At 36.0% G+C, this 24,278-nt stretch overlaps 1 protein-coding gene across 1 annotated transcript in view; it reads right to left on the minus strand.

Moving 5' to 3' along the window:
* LOC149816459 (uncharacterized) overlaps positions 1-24,278 on the minus strand; it is a 96,615-nt gene that overhangs the window by 4,326 nt on the left and 68,011 nt on the right. Inside the window, exons 10-13 of the mRNA XM_089987780.1 lie at positions 23,513-23,730; positions 23,136-23,335; positions 18,774-19,106; positions 6,958-7,059 (exon numbers count right to left, since the gene is read on the minus strand). Coding sequence (XP_089843906.1) covers positions 6,958-7,059; positions 18,774-19,106; positions 23,136-23,335; positions 23,513-23,730 — 853 coding nt within the window. The remainder of the gene's footprint in view (positions 1-6,957; positions 7,060-18,773; positions 19,107-23,135; positions 23,336-23,512; positions 23,731-24,278) is intronic.

Here is a 24,278-nt window from a genome sequence, read left to right on the forward strand (position 1 = left end):
CAAGCTCAAGGTACTGAGGCGCTGTATGAGGCGTTTGCAGGCTTGTTTTATCTTGCACTATGAGTCTAACTTAATTGTGGTTTACATGTGCATGCATATAAGAAAATGAATAATACAAGTTAATTATAGGAAAATAGTATTTATTTTATACTATCGTTTATTAGTAGTTTTTATTTAAAATTTTCATTATTTTATTAATATTATATATTTTATTATTTTGATCATGAAGCTTACGCTTCAACGCCTTGAGGCTTACGCTTCGCTTCATAACAGGCTCAACGCCTCGCTTCGCCTCATCGCATTTAACAACCTTGTAATATATAGTATACGAAAAAGGGAAACATTGAACAGCAAATGGTGCTCGAACTATTGGACACACCATCGTGCGCTGCGTAAAAAAAAACACCCTTTAATGGCAATCGTGACTGCCGCTAAAGAGTGTTTTTTGTGCAAACTTTGTGTGCTGCTGGTCGCACATGCAATCAGCAGCAAAGAGCTCAACTTGCGTTTAACTTTTTGGGTGAGTTCAACTTGCATTGAACTTGCAAACTCCAATTTTTTTCCTTTTTTGGGGGGGGATTATGTTAAAATGTATCATTCAACATTTGTAATATTATATATATTTTATATATATAAAGTATAATACATATTCATATATGGTATATATGCATATGTATTATCCTAATTATATATATAAAATATATATTTCTCTATTTATAGGCATAGGGGTAGTTTAGACATTTCCAGTTTTACGCATATTCCATTTGGAATATGTTTGTAATTTTATCTTTTATTTTATTTTTTATTTTTTCCTTTTTTCGTGGTTTGCGCAACCTAGGGTGGCTCCCCAAAGAGTCGTTGGGGAGCCCCCAACGGTCACAAATGTGACCGTTGGGGGCTCCCAACGACTCCTTTGGGAGCCCCCTAGGTGGCTCCTTTCTTGTGTTATAAATAGGGGTCTCCCCCTTTGTATTTACTACTGCTTGAGGGAGCTTATGCTCCATTGTAATGGGGTTTTTACCCCTTCTCCATTATTCTTCAATGATATGCAACTTATGACTTTATGTCATATTTTTCCCTTTTTATGGGTTTTATGTGTTAGCACATTATGTGCTTATGTTGTTTCCCTTTAATGGGTATATTTGCACTCCACGTGCATAAGTATGGGTTCATTATTGAACCCAATGTATTCCAAGTCACTTTCTAACATGGTATCAGAGCAAGGTTGAGATCGAGTTGCTCTTTGGTGCATCGGAAAGCGTGGTATTCAAGAATTTGTTAAAGAAAAATGGTGAAGTATTCATTTCTCTCTATTGTCTTTCTTATAGTTATTCGGTATGCATTCTATTTCTTTGAGTATTGTATGAAGAATGGAATATGTTCTTTTCTTTATGTGTGATTTTTGTCATTATGTCTTTTTTGAGTTTCTTGCTACTCCATTGAATCGTTTTCGTATGTTTTTCTTTGAAAAACTTTAAATGATAACTTGTTTGGCGAAAAATTAGATATATGATTGCTCAAAACTTGCTTTAATGGGTCGGTAAAAATTTATGACCGTTGGAACTTTGAATTTACATTTTAAACCTAACCTTGTTTATGAAAATACCTTTATATGAATGTTTAGTCTTTAAAGAAAGGTATGTTAAGATTAAAATGCTTGTGAAATATAGTTTTTTGAAAAATGTTTGGCATATATGAAAAATTCCATATTATGTGTCCGTTTTATATGAGCAACATTTAATTAAGAAAGTTTTTTTTTAATACCGGTTGAATTAAGTTTTAAAATGGTCTTATGGAATATGGTGATTTTCTTTCCATCTTTACACTCTTAAGGATGTTTTCAACATTTAGAGAGTTCTCTCTCTTTTCAATAAGAGACATTTATATTTTTATGTTGTGATTGTCTCTTGTGGGTTTTGGTGTTTGCCCTTTTGTTTGTTCATTAGTGAATGTTGTAAGTGCTTAATGCACTCTTTTGCTTTTCCGCATATTTCATTACAAAAGTTATGGTCTTCACTAATGTTTATTGTGTACTTATTTCATTAGGAGTAGGTAATAATCTATTAAGTCATGTTTTTCGATAAAACTTAAGAGTGTTAAATTTTTCCTCAATAAATGTTTACTTTTTATTTAAGCCATAGTACAATCTTATTTATCATAAGGTTTTGTTAATGAATCTATTTTGTTGGGATTTCTTCCACTTTAATGGAGTTTTCTCCTTCTTTGGGAGTTGTATATGTTTGTTTGTTCAAACTCTCCTTAAGGAGCCTTTCGGTCCTTATAATCTTCTTGTGAGTATATACTCTTTTATGAAGATTTCATGATTGTTTATCATTTTTAAGTTGAAATAGTAGATTTCATAAGTTTTTCGAAATTCACCATCTTTATGAATGCCTATATTGGCCTTATTATTGTTTTATTAAAGATGTTTGTTGAGGTGAGTTATGGGCACCTCGTGTTATATCATTTTAAATTGTCCAAATTGCCATATTATAGATGGTGGTTGAGGTGAGTTATGGGCACCTTGGGACTCTAGAATGATTTGGTATATGATCTCTAATTATGAGTGTGACACTCGTTATGTCTTTTTAGATTGTCCACTTACCATATTATAGATGGTGGTTGAGGTGAGTTATGGGCACCTTGGGACTCTAGAATGATTTGATATATGAGTGTGTCACTAGTTTGTTCTTGTGCCATTGATATTATGGATGCTTCTAAGTAAATGTGATGGACATATGGTATTTGAAACCTTAAATGTTTTAAGGTACATTTAAAATCAAGATGTTTTGGGATTATAGCCCAACCTTTTATTTGTTTATGAATCTTATGAGTGCATTTGCACATTTGTGATTCTGTATGTTGTGCTCGTTGTGCACATGTGTTCTTGTGATTTTGCACAAGTATTCTAAGTGTTCTTGGTGTGTGTATGTTCACACATTTGTTCTCAAGAATTTTATTTTATCGATTATAGTATCTTGTTGAAGATATTTTTTACATGCATGTTATTGTTATGAGAATTCATTTTAAAAGAAGTATTGTTTTATTCGAGGTTTATTTTCATTACAAGTTTATTGCCTCAAAAGTCTTTTCCTTTTATGCCCATTATCTAAGTGTCATCATATGTAGACAAGAATTTTATTACACCTTCGTGTGTTTTTAGCCCTTTGTTGGCTTTTGCTCTCTTGGTCTAGTAGCTGAACACACTTGTCTTGAATGTTTTTATATGTAGACAAGGCACGTTGATTCACACCATGGTGTGTGATTTTTAGCCTATGTTGGCGTTTGTGTCCTTGTTCTAGTCGCTTAAGATGTATGCCCATGGTTGGTTTATTTCATTCATTTCAAGTGCTATCATATGTAGACAAGAGATGTATTATGTTTTAGCCCATGGTTGGCTTATTACTCTTGTTCTAGTAGCTGAACATACTTGGTTTTAAGTGTATTTTTTACGTAGACAAGAGATACTTTTTAGTCTATGTTGGCATGTATGCTCTTGTTCTTGTCGTAGATGCACTTATGTCAAGTATTATTATATGTAGACAAGAGGTTCTTTTACACACCTTTGTGTGTGTCTTTGGCCTTTAATGGCTTTATATTCTTGATCTAGTAGCTTATACACTTGATTTATGGGTTTTTGGAGAACTAATGAGAAAGTTGTTTGTAATGGATGAACTATTATTGAAATTTGCAAAATTCCATTCATGACTTGTGTTTTTCAAGTGAATCATCTTTTTGATATGCATATCAAGTTGATTTCTTAGCATTTAATCTATATATTAAGTGCTTATGGTTTTTGCCACCCTTATATGTAAAATATGTTTTTTTTTGTCAATTAAGTGTGACTTTCATAAATGATTTTAAAACCTTGTGAACTCTTGGGTTTATTTTACCTAAAGTATGCCTCTTTGAAGCCTTTTGAGTGGAATATACATTTTTCCTCTTCTTTTGGGTGCTTTAGCACTTTAAGTGGTTGTGTTGTTCCTTTGTCCATTAGTGGCTATTTGTATATGTGCGTGCTCTCTTGTTTTGCTCTTGGAGACTTCATCCGGCTTTACCACTTTCTCTTGTTTGGCACTTCATTACATGTTTGAAGCATGATCATTAATGAGTTCTTTGAGTATTAATTCATTTAATGATAAGTATATGCTTATGCTCTTTATGGCCTTTTTTGGGCTCTCATTCAATAAAGCATATGTATTTTATGCCTCTTCGTAGGCTTCTTGTGGTATCCCTTCGTGGATCATTTTGTTATTCCTCATTATGGGGTTATATTTGTCCAATGTTGGACCTTATGAATGCATTATGCATTCTTGCAATTTATTTTTGCATAATGTGCTTCCGCTCATTTTTGTTTTAACATAATCTATGATTTAGAAACTTTGGTTTTCTAAATTTTTCGATTCATGCTAAAGTAACTATCATATAATACATAAATTTTGCACCTTGTTAGGAATGTTCCTTTTTGAGTAAAGTGCAAAGGTATTTTTTACTTGTTCTTTGTTGTTTTCTTTTCTCAGGATCTTGAAGATAAGAGAAAAGGAAGTCCCTTGGATAGAAGGTGCTCATCGATAAAGACATTGGAGGAAGATATTTACAATGGCATTCGTTCTGAAGGCTCTTGAAGCTTTGAGATTCTTCTTCTTGCCGTCTTCAACCTTTTCGTTCCCCCACGCAAAGCTTGAGGGGGGGTGTTAAAATGTATCATTCAACATTTGTAATATTATATATATTTTATATATATAAAGTATAATACATATTCATATATGGTATATATGCATATGTATTATCCTAATTATATATATAAAATATATATTTCTCTATTTATAGGCATAGGGGTAGTTTAGACATTTCCAGTTTTACGCATATTCCATTTGGAATATGTTTGTAATTTTATCTTTTATTTTATTTTTTATTTTTTCCTTTTTTCGTGGTTTGCGCAACCTAGGGTGGCTCCCCAAAGAGTCGTTGGGGAGCCCCCAACGGTCACAAATGTGACCGTTGGGGGCTCCCAACGACTCCTTTGGGAGCCCCCTAGGTGGCTCCTTTCTTGTGTTATAAATAGGGGTCTCCCCCTTTGTATTTACTACTGCTTGAGGGAGCTTATGCTCCATTGTAATGGGGTTTTTACCCCTTCTCCATTATTCTTCAATGATATGCAACTTATGACTTTATGTCATATTTTTCCCTTTTTATGGGTTTTATGTGTTAGCACATTATGTGCTTATGTTGTTTCCCTTTAATGGGTATATTTGCACTCCACGTGCATAAGTATGGGTTCATTATTGAACCCAATGTATTCCAAGTCACTTTCTAACAGATTACTGACCCATGGATGTGATCTACATGTCACCAGAATCTGACATGCATACAAGTTGTTCTGGAAATGCAAAAATCAACATCTGCAAATAAATTGATTTTTCCTAACTCAAAAAAAACTGTTTTTCCATAAAAAAACATGATCCGAGAATCAATTTCCACTAAATCAAGCATGTTGAACCTATGTCACATGGGTGTGGGTGCGGGGGTGCGGCACTTTCAAAAAACTTGGGTGCAGGGGTGTGGCAAAAAAAAAAAAAATATATATATATATATATATATATATATATATATATATATATATATATATATATAAAGTCCAAAAGTTGGACATAAATGACCCTAGGTGTGTTGACTGCACCCAAGGTCAGGTTGACCACATCGGGTGCGGGTGCAGGTGCGGCACCTAGTTGGAGAGTCCCTGTGACATAGTGTTGAATTGAACACATCTAAAAGGCTAGATTGAGTCAAAACAACTCGCATCATCAAATTCCAACTATATTGTATATACAATATATAAGGAAAGCATTCCAAATGGTCATGACCGGAGTTATCGGAAGCTTGTTAGATAAGTAAGAAGCATGCTTCTCGAAAACTCGCTTCAAAAAGCACGATACTCTTCGCTTCCAAAACTTGATGAGAATCTTGTTTCTCCCACGCTTCTCTTATATTTTCCATACTTCGTTCATACTTATTATATGTTCTCTCCTGCTTCTTTTCATCTTTTTTATGTGCTTCCTCTCATGCATGATGCTTCCCACTCACTTCCCATGTGCTTTCTCTAAATTGGTAATCATTTTCAGATTTTGACAAAAAATTAATTCTTACACTAAAATCATGAACATTAAGAATAGTAATTTTTATGTTAGTTTTTATTTGTGTGCGACATGAATTCCCACTCAATTCTCATATCACTTTTTTTTATTCCTCGCCTCTCACTTCCTATAAATTTTAAAATGTCTCGCTTCTCGCTTTCGCTTCCCGTATCGTTTCCCACTTCCGCTTTCTAGTCTGACAACCTTGGTCATGACTTATTGAGCAAAGAAAACAAGACGAAAGCATGACAGCAATGGCAAAAAAAAAACATATTTGTAATTAAAATTTGGGAAGTTAAACATAATTATGACACTTAAATATAAAACATTCAACAATTCCCACAACAGCAGTTTTACTCCATAAAATAAAGTTGCAGTTTCCAGAAGCATTCCCCAAATGCATAAACTAATGCACATCCAACGCAATTGGTGAAGCTAGTTTTCCTGATATGGCTTCCTAATTCCTGGGATAAAGGGATCATGCTTCTCATAAGATGTGCCTACTTGAGTGGGATTTCAGTAGGAAATAGAAAATACTCATAACGGTTATTCTAAATTTTATTTAAGTTTCTTCTTTGTTTCCTTCGTCTCTTAATGCTGCTCACTCACTCCCAATTACTGCTTTCAACATTACTTGCTACTTGCTTTCATAAATGTTTCATGCATCAGGACTTCTCTTGACTTGCTTCATACTTACTTCCCACTTCACAAATACTTCTCGTTCTTCTATTTTGACAACAATTAAATAAAAAAACAAAAAATGAAAAAGTAAGGCAAAAGGAAAAAAGAGAAAAAAAGAAATTAAAGCAAAAAATTTTTTTACCTGTGGGAACATAGAAAACACCAATACAAAATAAATAATGCCACCAATGACGTCGAACTGCCAGTTCTTTTTCCGGAATTTCAATATGTTACCCAATGCAATCTGGAAAAGAAAGACCAATGAGCCAAATCAACATATTTAGTTCATATCACAGTGACAGATATATGTGATATTTTGAAAATATAGTGATAATATAGCTGTAAATTCATAAAACAATATTAAAGGCAAAATATCCCGATATTCTGAAAATCTCAGAAATTTATATATATATATATATAGCAATATTATCTTGATATTATCATGATATCATGTGTTACCTTTTACTTTTTAACTTTTTTTCTATATCTTAACTACGTTTTCTGTAATGAAGTGGATTGAATCCGATACACATGCAAGAACACACTTTCAATCAAGTAAAAATACTTGATTGAATCATGAAACCACCCACACAAGGGTCTACAAACTTGTTATTGCATAGAAGCACTCAAGAATGAGTTAGGAATACAAGGCCACAAGAGGTCAATTTATAATACAATGGAGCTAATGTGGTGCAGCTCAATATGGCTATTGGGGCTGCACTCAACAGTCATAAATATAGCTATTGCGGCAGCTCCAACAGCTATATGGAGCTGTCTCATCATAAATATAGTTGTTGGGGCAGCTCCAACAGCTATATGGAGTTGTCCCATCAAATCTGAAAAAGACAAAAAGGTAAAAAAAGAAAAAGACAAAAATATATACATGAAATAAAATGCAGAAATGTCAGCCCCTAATGGGCTGACACCTATTACAAAAAAGACCAAAATACCCCTAATGGGTATTTCAATTAACAATAAACACATATATACATATACATGTATATATACATATATATACACATATATGTATATCTTAACACCCCCCGTCAAACTCATGGTGCAACAACCGAGAGTTTGCCAAGTAGGAAGTGAAATTTGGATGAAGGAAGTGCTTTGGTGAAGAAGTCTATGAGTTGATACTCTGATGAACATAAGGCAGTGTGATAGTCTTCCACAGAAATTCTTCCCGAACATAGTGGCAATACATTTCAATGTGTTTTGTCCTCTCATGAAACGTATGTACTTTATGTACCTTCCATGAGAAGGAATCTTGTTGTCACAACATAATCTGGAAGGTTCTGTGGTGTGAATTTCCAAATCCTCTAGTAGTTGTCGCAACCATACTAACTCAGACGTAGTCGTTGCCATGGCGCGATACTCAACTTCAGTTGAGGAGAGAGACACCTATTAGAACATGGATCGGATCGGATATGGATCCAGTAGAGGATCCATATGGTTCACGTGTATATAATGTAATACACATTACTAACAAAGGGCAGTTTTGTCTATGTAAAAGTTTTGTAAAACCTATTTAACTTAATGATGTTTAGTGCAGCCACTAAGAAAGAATAGTGGTTGCCGATTCCCAACAGAGAAAAGAAAATTTGAGTTCTCTCTCTCTCTCTCCTTTTCCTTTCTCGATTTTGTAGGGGTTTTAACATGGTATCAGAGCAGCGGCGACAACCCTGGGCATAAAGGTGTCTTCATCGGGAACACGAAAGGATCTGCACCTTTTGGCCACGATCTGCCTCTGGAAGTCGACCCTACGCCTCTCTGTTACGCTTGCTATCTGCGACAGATACTGGAATCTGTCTATCACGCTCACGAAAGGATCTGCACCTTTTGGCCACGATCTGCCTTTGGAAGTCGACCCTATGCCTCTCGTTACGCCTGCTATCTGCGACAGATACTGGAATCTGTCTATCACGCCTGCTACCTTCTACGACAGATACTGGAATCTGTCTATCACGACTGCTTCTTCTCTACTTCAGACGAGTTCACAAAAGCCGAGTCCTTTAACCAAGTATTATCCGAGTCCAGTCGAGCCCGACGAGTTGCAGTTTCCCAACTAAAAAAAAAGGCGAGTTTCTTCAGCCGATCCCAAAGGCCAAGTCCTTCTCTAAACAAATCTCATCTTCTTCGGCTGGGCCTGAGAGTCGAGTTCCTTCAATCATCTTCTTTAGTCGAGCCCAAAAAGGCGAGTTCCTTCAGCCAAACACAAAAGCCAACTTCTTCTCTAAATAGGTCGAGTTTCCTGTTTTTTTTTTCTTTCTCTTCTTATCTTATCTCACAACTTGTTTTTGCTACGAAAAGTCTAATATTCTAATATCAGAAAAATCGAGTTCCCTGGTTTTACCTGTTTGTCCACCTTGTTTTACCGGTCACGTCTACCTCATTCTTGTTGATTTTACCTGTCAGAGATCTACCATTTTCGTCTTCCATTCATTTTCTGTAAAGTTTTTTTTTACACCTATAAATATATTTATTTTGTCATGACATTGTTTTTCTCTGTGCCAATTTCTACCAACTGTGTTAGTTTATGATACGACAGTCTAGTTTCAGCCACTAGTGTCATTCTGTAGCGTCATTCTGTCAAAAAAAAAAATTTGTCAACAAGTCTACAAATGGATACTTCAGTCAATTCAGGCCTTTCATCCAGTTTCCTGGGGCAGCTAGTTTCGGAAAAGCTAACTACAAACAACTATTTGACTTGGAAAAGGCAAATTGTTCCTTTTATTCGTAGTCAAGATCTTTCAGGTCACTTGGATGTCCCCACCCCAATGCCTCCAGAATTTATCACAACCGAAGCCAAAGAGGATGGAGGATTGTCGAATATTATTCGCAACCTTGCATTTGTTACTTGGATGAAGTGTGATCAGGCCCTCGTCGCGTACATCACTTCCACATTATCACAAGTATTGATTTCCATTCCTGATGATTGCGCATCTAAAGTTTTGTGGGAGGCTTTAGCTCAGACCTACTCTCAGATATCAGAGGCTAAAGTGTTGTTTCTTAAACCTGAATTTCATATGTTAAAAAAGGGGGCAATGAGCATTATTGAATTCTTAAATCAAGTCAAAAGCATCATAGATCAATTAGCCATGATTGGGTATCCAGTGTCAGATAAAGAAAAGGTGCAGCAGACACTGAATGGCCTGGGATCAGAGTATCATGTTCTTGTTACCTCTTTATTATGCTTACCTACGTTGCTCAATTTTGAAGAATTATGTGCCAAACTTTTTCAGTACGAGATGACTCTGAAAAGCATGTCTGATGCTTCAGCAGGACAATCCTCTACTCATGAGGTTCTTGCCACAGGAATGATAGCTGATCGTACACGAGGAGGACGTGACAGAGGTAGGGAAACTCTCATCCAAGGTGGACGTGGGTTACTACCTACACCAAATTCCACAATTAGTTTTTCAAAGAATGTTCCCACATGCTACCAGTGTAACAAACGAGGTCATATCAAAGCCAACTGTTGGTTCAACCCACAAAATCGGAATAGAACGCAAAACAATAGAAATGCTGCTATATCAGGAATGACAGGTACATTTCGGGTCAGTGATGATGCTAAGGATCTTCTCTTATCTGTCATGGCCAACTTGAATCTGAAAAAGAATGATGATGGAATATGGTATGTTGACTCTGGGGCAGCAGCTCATGTCACTGGCAATGCAGGTAAGTTCTCTACTTTGACTCCTTATTTTGGTAAATCTAACATTGTAACTGAAGATGGGGCTCACCACCCTATTTCAAACATAGGCAACGTCCTCATTCCTTTGTCGGAGTCATCTATTCCTTTATCTGATGTTGTTCATGCACCAAATATAAAGAAAAATATTGTCTCTGTTTCTAAGCTTGTTGACTCTACCAATTCATCTGTGGAATTTACTCCTACTTCTGTCTTTGTCAAGGATCTTCAAACGAAGGAGATGTTCGTTAAAGGAGAGCGACGTGGAAACATGTATGTCTTCAATGAAGATCACCTCCAGTGTCCTGAAGCCCAAGTCTGACCATATCTCTAAAAACGTTCTAAGTATATCCAAATGTAATAAGCCAGATCTTTGGCATTCTCGTCTTGGTCATTGTAGTCAAGTCTTTATTGAAAAGTTAGTGTCCAATGGTTTTCTTTCAGAGTTTGTTTCACCTTCATTGAAGGATAAAATGTGTCCCAGTTGTCAGGTCTGCAAAAGTCATGTACTTCCTTTTCATCAAATAAATAAAAGAGCCTCCGTGCCCTTTGAGATAATATGTTCTGATGTTTGGGGCCCAGCCCCCAATCCTTCCTTTTCTGAAAGCAAATATTATGTATCTTTTATTGACAGTTTCTCTCGTTTTACCTGGATATTCTTTATGACACACAAATTAGAGGTTTTTCTTATTTTCTGCCACTTTCATGCCTATGTTAAAACTCAATTCTCCCAAAATATTCAAATTCTCCAATGTGATGGAGGTGGTGAGTATTCCTCCAAAGAATTTTTAGATTTTCTCCAAGATAATGGGATACATCGTAGAGTTTCTTGCCCGTACACTCCATAACAAAATGGAATTGTTGAACGTAAACACAAAATATTGTGGAAAGTGCAATGAGCATGATGCATGATTGTAACTTGCCCATCAGTCTTTGGACATAAGATTTTCACACTGCCACTCATGTGATAAATCGTCTCTCTTTAACTATCCTTGAAAATCAGTCTCCATATTATGTTCTCTTCGGTGTTCATCCTGATTATGATGAGTTACGAGTTTTTGGATGCACATGTTATGTACACATTGATAAATCCATGAGAACTAAATTTCAAGACAAAGCCTCTATATGCCAATTTGTAGGCTATGCAGATGAACACAAGGGTTACAGGTGCTATGACCCAACCAATAAGAAGATCAGAATTTCCAGAAATGTTTTTGATGAAAATAGTTTTCTAAAAAATAAAGTAAATCACAATCATGAACATGCTGACGCAACTGATAATTGGTATGATCCATGGCTCAGTGCTGAACTTATTTCACATGTTGTTGAACATACCACTTTGGCTCCTGAAAACATCCATGATGAGACGGCTTCAAATAAGATATCGGGAACAAAATGTCTGAGATACAAAGAAAATGTCTACACCAGAAGACCCAGAGAGCAAACAGACGCACCTATTGAAGAACACGTGGCATTGTCCAGCAACAGAGAGGCACCAAGAAGATCAGGTAGGATAAGGCACCCTATTGAAAAATGGGTGAGTTATGATAACTTCTCTATGGATTTTCAGGTCTTTCTATCCAAGATTGAAAAACATGAGGAACCACTTGGGTTTTGTCAAGTTGTTCAATCTAACAAATGGATTGAAGCAATGAATGAGGAGATTAAGGCACTTCATGAATGTCAAACATGGGAAATAGTTGGGCGTCCCCCATACAAAAATGTTGTTGGCTCGAAATGGGTGTATAAGATTAAGTATAAACCAGACGGTAGCATTGAACGATACAAGGCACATCTTGTTGCCAAAGGATTCACTCAAGAATACGGTCAAGATTATGATGAGACTTTCAGCTCAGTGGTGAAGATGAGAACTATTCGTATTATCCTTGGCCTGGCCATTGAACATGGGTGGACCCTTAGATAGCTTGATGTTAAGAATGCATTCCTTCATGGGAATTTAAAAGAAGAGGTCTACATGGAGCAACCTCAAGGTTATGCAGAGGGAGACCCAAAAGAATATGTATGTAAATTGACCAGAGCACTGTATGGTTTAAAGCAAGCCTCCAGGTCATGGTTTGAAAGCTTCTCCTTAGAGATTCAGAACCACGGTTTCATTCGTTCTCAACTAGATCATTCTTTATTCATATACAGGGATGAAACCTTTTCTTACTTATATATGTTGATGATATAGTGATCATTGGTAATGCTCCGGACCATATTCAACGAATTAAAGCTTTACTAAGTATGTGATTCAAGATGAAAGATCTTGGAGAACTGAGATATTTTCTTGGTGTAGAAGTTGACAGACAGGATGAAAAAATGTCATTGACTCAACACAAATATACTCTTGATCTTCTGGCCAAAGCAAGAATGACAGATTGCAAACCTGTGCCTACACCCAGTGTTGTCAATCAAAAACTCAGTATATGTGATGGTGAGTTATATCTTGATGCAAGCAAGTATCGCAGTTTAGTGGGCATGTTACAGTACCTTACTTTTACTAGACCAAACATTGTATATTATGTAAATCAAGTATCTCAATTCATGCATGAACCGAAGACTGGTCACATGGATGTCGTCAAACGTATTCTTCGCTATCTAAAAGGCACGATAGGTGATGGACTCACTTATGTACAATCTTCATGGATAGCACCGAAACATGACATATTGGCCTATACTGATGCAGACTGGGCAGGGGACCCAGATGAGAGGAGGTCTGTTTCAGGATACTGTGTTTTCATTGGAAGCAATCTTATCTCATGGAGTAGTAGAAAACAGAAAGTTGTGGCAAGATCTAGCACAGAGGCATAATATAGATTTGTGGCAGCTACCACAGCAGAAGTGACCTGGATTAGACATCTACTTACAGAGATGAGAGAGAGTATCTCAAGTTCAACTCTCATGTGTGATAATAGAAGTGCTATACAAATTGCATTCAATCCCATCCATCACAGTCGGACCAAGCATATTGAGATTGACCAGCATTTCATCAGACAAAAGGTAGCAGACAAAGAGATTGAACCGATTTATGTGTCTTCAGAAGACCAAGTTGTTGATATGTTCACAAAAGGTCTCACAAGTAACTGTTTTTGGTATCTAAAGAACAAGTTGCACATGGTTCACTCCCATGCACAACTTGAGGGAGGGTATTAGAACATGGATCGGATCGGATCGGATATGGATCTAGTAGAGGATCCATATGGTTCACGGGTATATAATGTAATACACATTACTAACAGAGGGCAGTTTTGTCTATGTAAAAGTCTTGTAAAACCTATTTAACTTAATGATGTTTAGTGCAGCCACTAAGAAAGAATAGTGGTTGCCGATTCCCGACAGAGAAAAGGAAATTCTCTCTCTCTCTCTCTCTCTCTCTCTCTCTCTCTCTCTCTCTCTCTCCTTTTCCTTTCTCGATTTTGTAGGGGTTTTAACAACACCTTCTGTTGCTTCTTATATCGCCAGGAGATTAGGGAGTCACCTACAAAAATACACAAACCAGTAGTTGAGCGTCTATCATTCACATCCCCTCCCCAGTCAAAATCTGAGTATGCAATGACTTTTAATAAGGAAGATGATAAAAACAATCCATGACTTATAGAATTCTTAATATATCTAATAATTCTCATTACAACACTCATATGTACTGTAGTGGGGAGCATGCTGAAATTGACTAGCAGAATGAATAACATGAGATATCAGGACGAGTAATAGAAAGATAGGACAAAGCTCCAATCATTTGTCTGTATGGGGTTAGATTTTGCAGAGGTTCTCCATCATCCTTCATTTTTGCATTTATGACCTCTGGAGTGTCAACCCGTTTTTCATCTGAGAGTCCTGATCTCTCTATGATCTTTGCAGCATACTTTGTCTGTGACAAAAAATAACTACGAGATGAGTAAGTTACTTCAATTCCAAGGAAATACCGTAAAAAGCCAAGATTTGTCATATCAAAGTTGTTTTTAAGTACATCTTTGATATGGTTTACTCTCTGCTTATCACCTCCTGTAATTATCATAACATCTACGTAAAGCAGCAGTATAACCATCCCTGCATTAGAAGACTTAACAAACAATGCAGTGTCAGTAAAACAAGATTTAAAATGCACTTGAGGCATCAGATTACTAAATCTATCATACCAAGCTTGGGAGCTTGTTTTAACCCATACAAGGCTTTTCGTAGACGAAGAGTTTTCCCATGTGCTAAATTCAAACCTGGTAGAGGATCTATGTAGACCTTCTCATCCAGATTACCATTTAAAAAGGAATTTTTCACATCCATTTGAAAAGTTGGCCATTTTTGGATTGATGCTATAGAGATGAGAGTTCTGACAGTCGTCATTCGAGCAACTGGGGCAAAGGTCTCATCATAGTCAATTTCATATTCTTGATTGTATCCCTTAGCTACTAGTCTAGCTTTATATCTTTCCAATGTCCCATTCCATTTAGTTTTTATTTTGTAAACCCATTTACATCTTATAGTTTTTCTTTCTTTAGGTAATGTTTGAATTTTCCATGTTTTTGTCTTTTCTAATGCTTTTTATTCATCATTCAGGGCTTTAATCCATTCTTGATGATTTTTAGCTTCATAGTAGGATGATGGTTCAAAATATGAGTGTATGGCCATTAAGCATGCTCGATATCTTGGTTCAAATGAATCATAGGATACAAATCTACTAGGGGCTTTTGAAATTCTTACCGATTTTCTAATACTAGCAGAATCAATATCTTGATTTTGAGAATATCTTTCTAAAGCACATGGTGGGTGCCCTTCGGTCCGCCTAGTATATGTTTGTATGTTACTATGGGATGGGTCAATATTGTTAAGATTGTTGTCTATATTTTCACTTGAATAATGAGAGTCAGAGTCTTCATGTTCACTTTCATGCTCATTATGAAGATTTTCATACCCTTCATGTTCATTGATGAGATAAAAAAGAAATGAATAATCATAGTTTTCTTGGGTTTTTTCCTTGCTAAAACCATCTTCATTTTCAAGAAATGTAACATTTCGTGAAACATATAATGTCCCTTTCCTTGTCATAACATCTATATCCCTTTTGATTTTCAGCATAGCCCAAAAAAACACAAGGGATTGCTTTTGGGGAAAGTTTATCGTTCTTATAGGTAAGAACAAAACACTTACATCCAAAGACTCAATCTTTTATAATGGGGGGGGGGCGATTTTAAACAATTTTTCAATAGGGGATATATTTTCAATAGCTTTTGAGGGCATTCTATTTATCAAATAGACTGTCGTAAGAGCAGCTTCGGCCCAAAACATTTTGGAACATTTTTTTATATAAGAAGATTTCTAGTGGTCTCAACAATATGTCTATGCTTTTTTCTACTAGTCCATTTTGTTGAGTAGTGTAAGGGCAAGTTTTTTTATGAATGATGTCATTTGAATCAAGAAAATTTTTAAATTCTTTTGATACAAATTCCCCCCCAAGAATCGGATCTAAAAATTTGAATATTGGTTTTGAATTGAGTCTTTACGTAATAGAAAAATCTTTTAAAACAATCAAGTACTTCTGACTTTTGCTTAAGAAAAAAGATCCAAGAATGTCTACTATAATCATCTACAAATATAACATAGTAAGATACCCCGCCTTAGGATATAACTGGAGTCGGTCCCCATACATCCGAATGTACTAACTCAAATGGATTTTTGAATATAAATTGTCTTTGCCCAAAGGATAAAGCTTTTATTTTGCCAAGAATGCAATCTTTACAAACCAAATTCTTTTCTTTATAATAAGTAAGAAATGGAAACAAGTGTAATTTGGTCACACTAGGATGTCCTAGTCTTTTGTGCCAATTTTCTATATCTTTCTTTTTCACAAAATTACAAAAAAATTGTTTTGATAACTCAACATTGCCCCATTACATAGAGATCTCATCTTCTATGGCCTTGCTCAATCAGTTTCCCGGACTGGAGATCCTATATTAAACAATCATTAGAAGAAAATAAAACTTTACAACCATGATCCGTAATTTGTGAAACTGATAAAAGGTTCAAATTTAATTTTAGCACAATCCTAATATTTGGTATGTGAAAGTTTGGTTGTTTTTGAAAGATTCCAAGACTTTAGATTTTTAAGGATGTTCCGTCGGCGGTTGAAACATAAGAATCATTTGAGTTAGAATGACATTCAGATAATATTGACTCATTTGGAGTCATATGAAAAAAGGCACCGGAGTCCAAGATCCAAGAAATCTTACCAGGGTCACCACTTGTGGATACGGCCACCCCCGAAAAGGAAGAAGATGGAGTTTTTAACATTGGTTGTAGCGCCTCCATTAATTGAGCTAAAGATAGGGAGCCAATGCATTTGGAGGTGTCAACATCATTCCTTTCCACCGAAGCAACTCTCTTATCATCTCGGTAATCTTTTTTCTTTCTTTTTGAACAAAACGGCTTGATGTGTCCCGGTTCATAACAATGATAGCATATGATTTTGCCACCTTTTTTGTCATTCCGCTCATAGTTGTTAGGATTTCTCCCATTCTCATTTTTCACAAAGTGAGGAGGTTTATAACTCCTAGTATGATTACCGAGCTTTGACATAGCAAACACGGTTTCTTCATCCTTTGAAGTGGATGGCTTCTTCAATCTATTTTCTTCCATAGTCAATTCTTCATGAGTTTCGACCATGGATGGCACACCTCCTCTATGAAGGAGAGCCGATTTAGTTCTCTCAAATTCGGGCCTAAGCTCATTCACAAATTGGTAGAAATGCTCCATTTTAATTTGATTTTCACGGAGTTCTACATCTTGAGGACAATGTTATTTTGGCTCAAGAAGAGCCAATTCATCCCAAAGGAGAGAAAGTGCATTGTAATATTCTCTAATACTCATTTCTCCTTGGGTCATGACTCTCACCTTGTGTTGGACATTGCATATGTATGTAATATCTTTAAGACTATACATGTCTTAAAGATATTTTCATGCATCACTAGCGAAATCAAATTTCGCTAAGCTAGAACATTTGTGGATGTCCACGCTATTGATGAACCATCCAATTATTTTGTAGTGGCCCATCCTCCACTCTTTCCATTTTTTCTCGTAATCGGAAACGGCTTTACCCATTTCCTCTCCTTGAAGAGCAACATCTTTCTCATTCTCATTTTTCGTAAGAATGAGCTTGAGTTCTCTTTCAGTACCGTCCACCAAACCCCATAATCCATTTTCCCATATTTTGTGTTTAACTATGGATGCCCACATCACATAGTTTGTATCGTTTAGGCGTACGGGAATGGAGACCATTACCTCTCTTTCATTCTCCATTTCCTTATAAGGCTAAGAGAAAGGGTATAGAACGAAGAAGAAAGAAAAAAGAGTGAAATACGAGCACTTATTTGAGAGATGACATGCTTCCCGATGCAACAATCCTCGATTTGTTATATCCCCTAAGCGTACGATTCTCCTCTTGATATTGTCACGAACTTTCTTCAAAAAACTTTCCTTTGGACCACCAAAGCTCTGATACCATGTAATGAAGTGGATTAAATCCAATACACATGCAATAACACACTTTTAATCAAGTAAAAATACTTGATTGAATCACGAAACCACCCACACAAGGGTCTACAAACTTGTTATTGCATAAAAGCACTCAAGAATGAGTTAGGAATACAAGGCCACAAGAGGCCAATTTATAATACAATGGAGCCAATGGGGTGCAGCTCAATATGGCTATTGGGGCTGCACTCAACAGTCATAAATATAGCTGTTGGGGCAGCTCCAACAGTTATATAGAGTTGTCCCATCAAATCTGAAAAAGACAAAAAGGTAAAAAAAGAAAAAGATAAAAATAAATACATGAAATAAAATGCAGAAATGTCAACCCCTAATGGGCTGACACCTATTACAGAGAAAAGACCGAAATACCCCTAATGGGTATTTCAGTTAACAATAAACACATATATACATATACATGTATATACATATATATACACATATATGTATATCTTAACATTTTCCTTCTTCCTTTCATATGTTTTACTTATTTCTTTTAATATATGTGTATTTTATTATCTAAACATGTTATTTTTCTTACTTATTTCTACTATTTTTATATTAAAAACTTAAAACACCAAGTTTTTTCTGAGATTTATCAACTAAACCTATATTATTGCAAGAAATTGCCTTGCCGAGATATAGCCGAAACCGATATTTGTGACTATGGTCCAGATAAGAGAAAATAAACAATTTTAAAGCACTTGCAACAGTTTGATGATGTTAAACCAAAATAAAATACTTACCCTACTTGAATCTTCATAAGAAGGATAAGCAGCCTTGCTCTCGTAGGTGGCCCCACAATATTTGTTGAAATTTGAAAATACATGGGTGGGATGCAAAAAAGCACCACCACAACCATTGACAAGCAAATGTTGAATGTTCACTGGGTTATCACCTGGAACAAAAGAATGCCTCATGTAGTGGTGTAAGTCCCCAGCCATTCGTAGCTTACATCTTCCCTTCAAATAGTCACATATTAAGTGAGACACATTCTTGCCATTGGTCTCACTCCAGTACCAATCAAGGATCCAATTTGGTTCATGTGTGATAACAATCACAGAATCATTCTTCCCAACCTGCAAGCAAATTCAAATCAAATGGGTATATTTCATATAAATTGATCATCTTTTTTTATTAAAACCACTGTACAACAAAAATTTCAATCATGCAATAGGCTAGATTAATCAAACAAAGAGAATGGCATCGAGATATCAATATTGCTTCCAAAGAAACCATTACATGCTTAAAAATAACTTGAGCTCTTATACTTTTAACTTTTAAGAGCACCTTTAAGAAGAATGGCATTGGCACATCCCAATTGCTGATAATCTATGTAACACAGACTCTTCTAACAGGGCACCGCACCTGCGTCACACCCGCACCCATGCGGGTGCAACATTTGGACATGGCTTCCTTTGTGTCAGGTGAAGTCAACCACACTGAGGTTCATTTCTATCCAAAAGTAGATTCAGTTAACCCTAACGAATTCCAGTTTTATTTATATTATATATATAAATACATTGCACACACATACAGGCATACATGCATCCATATATATATATATATATATATATATATATATATGCACCTCTGCACCAGTGTGGTGTTATTTTTTATTGATGAGGAATAACAATTATAGATTATTAATTTGATTTATTGCATGAATTTATGCATGATGAATTGATTATATGATAATTTTTTTTATTTCATTAGTGTTAACTTAAAACTGTTAAAAATTATATATATACATATATACCACCCCCGCACCCAAGTTTTTTTAAAGTGCCACATCGCCGCATCCGCACCCGCACCTATGTGACATAGCTGCTAATGTGGCTACTAAGCTATTTCTTTGGAAAGCTCCTACTAAGATGGGAAATTCCCCGATAAAGCTGCTAGTACCAGGTGAACTCATATTGGTCAAAGCGGAAGATAAGGAAATGGTAGGGATATTCGGCATGGTGCACATTGAAACCCCCGTAATATCTAACAAGTCGAGTCTTATGTTGGCCATATAGAACACAAACACATAGAAAAAGGGCTGAAGGAACAGGTCCATGACTTGACATTGTTGGAATGCTACTTCCGATTCCCTCTTCGATAAATCCAAATATTCAACCCTGCCCCACCCCGCAATAGAGTACAACAATTACCCCCCAAACTGTACAAGATAGCTACCACCTATCATACGGCTTTCTAACTCAATTTCTTTTTCTTATTGTTCCGCTCTTTCAGACAGATGGTAGTATTAGAGAGAAAACCTACACTTCTGACCTTACATAAGGTTCCTGCTTTCTACCATGGTTAGCAATTTAGCATTATTTCCGGGGTCTGGTGTCTCACTCACATCATGGACCCCAACCCCAACCAACTCTATCTTTATCAATTCCAAAACATATTACATATACACTATGTCACATGGGTGCGGGTGCGACACGGGTGCGGCGCAATTTTAAAATTTTTGGACACGGGGACTCGGCTATATATATATATATATATATATATATATATATATATATATATATATATATATATATATATATATATATATATATATATATATATATATTATTTTTTTAAAAAGTGCATAGACACAACACAGTCTGTGACTGCAGCACAGTCCACTGTGCACTGTGACTCTTTTTATATTTTTTTTAAATAAAAAATATAAAAAAAAATCAATTTTTTAGGGACAAATGGACATTTTTGGACTCGGTCAAAGTTGACCGAGTCCAAAATGTAGACGGACTCAGCCTCGACTCGTTGACTGAGTCTGACTCGGCATTGACCGAGTCCAGGCCGAATCCAAAGCCGCACCCATGTCGGGGCGTGTCGACTCGGGTGCAGCACCTCCCTAGCCGAGTCCGTGTGACTTAGCATATACAGATTAGCCAAACTTTGATACATTCATTATGTGCTCTTGCTGTGAGCTTTATCTGTCAAAAAATGTAATCACAGCTTGATGACTATAACAAGAAGCAAGTCACAATAAAAGCAGCAAAGACCAAAGGTAAAAAGGTTTCCATGATCTATTGTAGCTTACAGTGTTTTGAAGGAAAGGCAACAGTAGCATTCTTTTCAACATCTACTTCAAAACTTAATGGGTGAAATAACATATACTATTGTTGGCATCAATACCTGATGATATCTGCTCATTCAGTTTATTTATCAACCTGTGATACTTTCCTTGCTTGAATTTCTGACGTGCCATCTTTAAAAGGTATAAAACTATAAATAAACCTTCATTACAAGTCAAAACATCTTTCAAAGTCTGAGTGATTTACGTAGGAGCCCCTTCAATTGATCAGCTAATGTTGAATGCCAATGTACAACATGAACCACACATCAGAAATTTGGATTGAATATTGAGACTCTCAATGTCATGCAGGTCAGTGCTGAGAGGTCTTGAACATGCTAAGGCATGTGAATTGAAGCCAGACCAGTTCAAGAGAAGCAAAACCTATTCATGTTATTTTACTAGAGCTACCACATCCTGGTGACCTGATACATCTTCTGAGATAATTTCAAGTTTAACCATCTTCTTTATTCATGTTTTGGAAAAGAGTGATTATTATGGAAATAATTGTCATTAAACATTTGCTGATGGGATATAGTGGACAAGGTATCTGAAGGACGCGTTCATATGGTTTAGAAACTAAAATTCAATTTACATTCTGATAACAAAAGTCACCACATGGCACTTCTATAACTACAAAGCAAAAGACGCATCCCGTTTCTCAAGAATTCGAGGAATCGGGCACCCTCCACAAGTATTTGATAAGCATACAAGTGCCCAAAAAACATAGATTCATATGGCTCCCAAGATGAAATGCTACAACAACAACAACAACTACGCCTTCATCCCAAAACAATTGGGGTCGGCGATATGAACCAACAAAGAAAATCATTCTGGGTCTTCCACATGAATCCTTCTCCTCCAATCATTATAGCAAATCCAATTCACACTTTATTGGTGCATGAACTTGTTCTGCTAGAGACATTGTTAGACATCATTTATTGCAGCACTCCCTAGCTTGAAATGTTCACAAAAGGCTGCAAATTTATGTGATGTAAACCCACCTTTATACTTAACATTAGGTATAACTTGGTAAAAATGTCCTTGGCTTCAGCCTGTCACATAAACACTGACAAGAATATGGGTAAAAACAGGGACGCACGGACAACATGGAAATTTTGTTAACACCAGGGCATAGGGACATGCCTGTACATTTTACACATACACATATACACGTGTCTGCGCGTGTACATATTCAAAATTCTGAATCTAAAATAAAAAAGAATAAAACACCATCTTAAGTTCAAATTCTTGAACGACAATTCTAGGCCATTATCATTACTTCATTAGTGAACAGTAAATAACATATCCATGTTATGAAAAAAATCGTATAGACAAGGAGAAATGGTAAAAAACAAGAAAACATGAGTACTAAATAAAATATAAAAACCATTAAGAAAATAATGAAGTTTGGGGGCCACAGTGTTGACCATGTATGACATAGGTTTTACTATGAACATGAAGTGCCATAGCACATGATGCACATCCAATTTTATGCCATGTCAAAAAGGGATATACGTGCTAAGCTATGTCATGGAGACATGAACAACATGACCCAACACAATGTTGGACACCGCATATGATCTGACATGGCTCAGACACAGCCAACAGCATGTCAAGCATGGTCCACATGGGTTGTCCACATAGACATAGTCAACTGTGTCTTAGAAAATTGAGAGAGAGAGAGAGAGAGTGTGTGAGAAAGGTTTGCACATGCCTTTCACATGACTTTCCAGTCTTGGAAATGAAGATTTTAAAACTATAATTCAAAATGCCACTAATATACCCTCTCTCTCCCTCTATGACTTATTTTATTAATACATAATTTCAATCACTGACATATATATATATACACATATGTGTTCTCATGTCCTAACTTTTTTGAAGATTGATGAACTCATGCCTTATATGCAAATCACATATGTGTACATGTCCCTGTCTTTGCAACATAGGTGTCAACCCTTTAAAAATTTCACAGAAAATGCAAAATGCAATCAAAATACACATATGGAAAATTTATGTGGCAAACCTCCTTTTTTATCAATTCTGCAAAAAACTTGAACTGGTACACATCAATATCGCAATGGAGAGCTTGATCGAGGCCAAAGATCCACCATCCTTTAGGAAGTTGCAGTGCAAAATAACTCTTTCTCTGTGGTAGAAACCACCCACCTAGCCAGCTTTTGTGGCATATATACCTCATAAAAGTATGCAGTCCATCGAACCAATCTGTCAGACAAAAGCTAACTTTAACATTTCAATGAAAACGATGACTAGGCTGTAAACTACAGATAAGAAAGAACTAGTTAACATAAAGGGAAAACATATAACTTAGAAATCTTCTAAATATTTATGGAGAAAATGAAAGTCCTCATTAAACCACAATTACAACAAAAGATTTCTCACTAGCACTAGTGTGAGCAATAAAGAGTAGCAAACCATGGTTTCCAGGGATAATAAAGCACTGAGGGCCATCATATTGCTTCAGATCCGATAAGCCACAAGGAATCTCTGGTTTGTTCACAGCTACGTGCTCAGGCTTATACCAATGTGGAGATTGCAAAGCATACTCAAATGGGCAAAAGAAGCGTCTCTCGTATGTAAAAGAAGATGGATTTGGGTACCTACACAGAAAGCACATGTTCTAGAAGGATTACATCTGTTAAAAATACATATGGAAAAAGGATCACCTTATCTTAAAAATTTTGGTATTAGAATTACATACACACAGTCATACATACATATATATCCCCCCCCCACACACACACAGGAGAGAGAGAGAGAGAGAGAGAGAGAGAGAGATTGGTCTGTCACAACCAAGTTGCTAGTGGACCAGTTCAAAAAGTCATACTTGCATGTGTTTTGCTTCATACTATAACATGCTTTGGCAATTTTTTTAACAAAAAACGAGAAGAATTCTCTTATTCTAAAGCTCCAGCGCAATCAAACTGTTATTTTCAGATTTCTTTGAAAACCTGTCTAAACATAATAAATACCTAGTCTAATAAATGTTTTCCATTAAATAAACTATAGACATCACATTTGTATGGCTTGACACAAAACATGCAATAAAATCCAATCCATCCCCAACTTAGTCAGGATGGAGTCTGGACCAGTTACAATATATTACATGCACGCTCACACATTGATCATGACATAGCAATGTCAATTT

This window comes from Nuphar pumila, chromosome 14 (genome assembly GCF_984573655.1).
Source record: "Nuphar pumila chromosome 14, dmNupPumi1.hap1.1, whole genome shotgun sequence".
Lineage (NCBI taxonomy): Eukaryota > Viridiplantae > Streptophyta > Magnoliopsida > Nymphaeales > Nymphaeaceae > Nuphar > Nuphar pumila.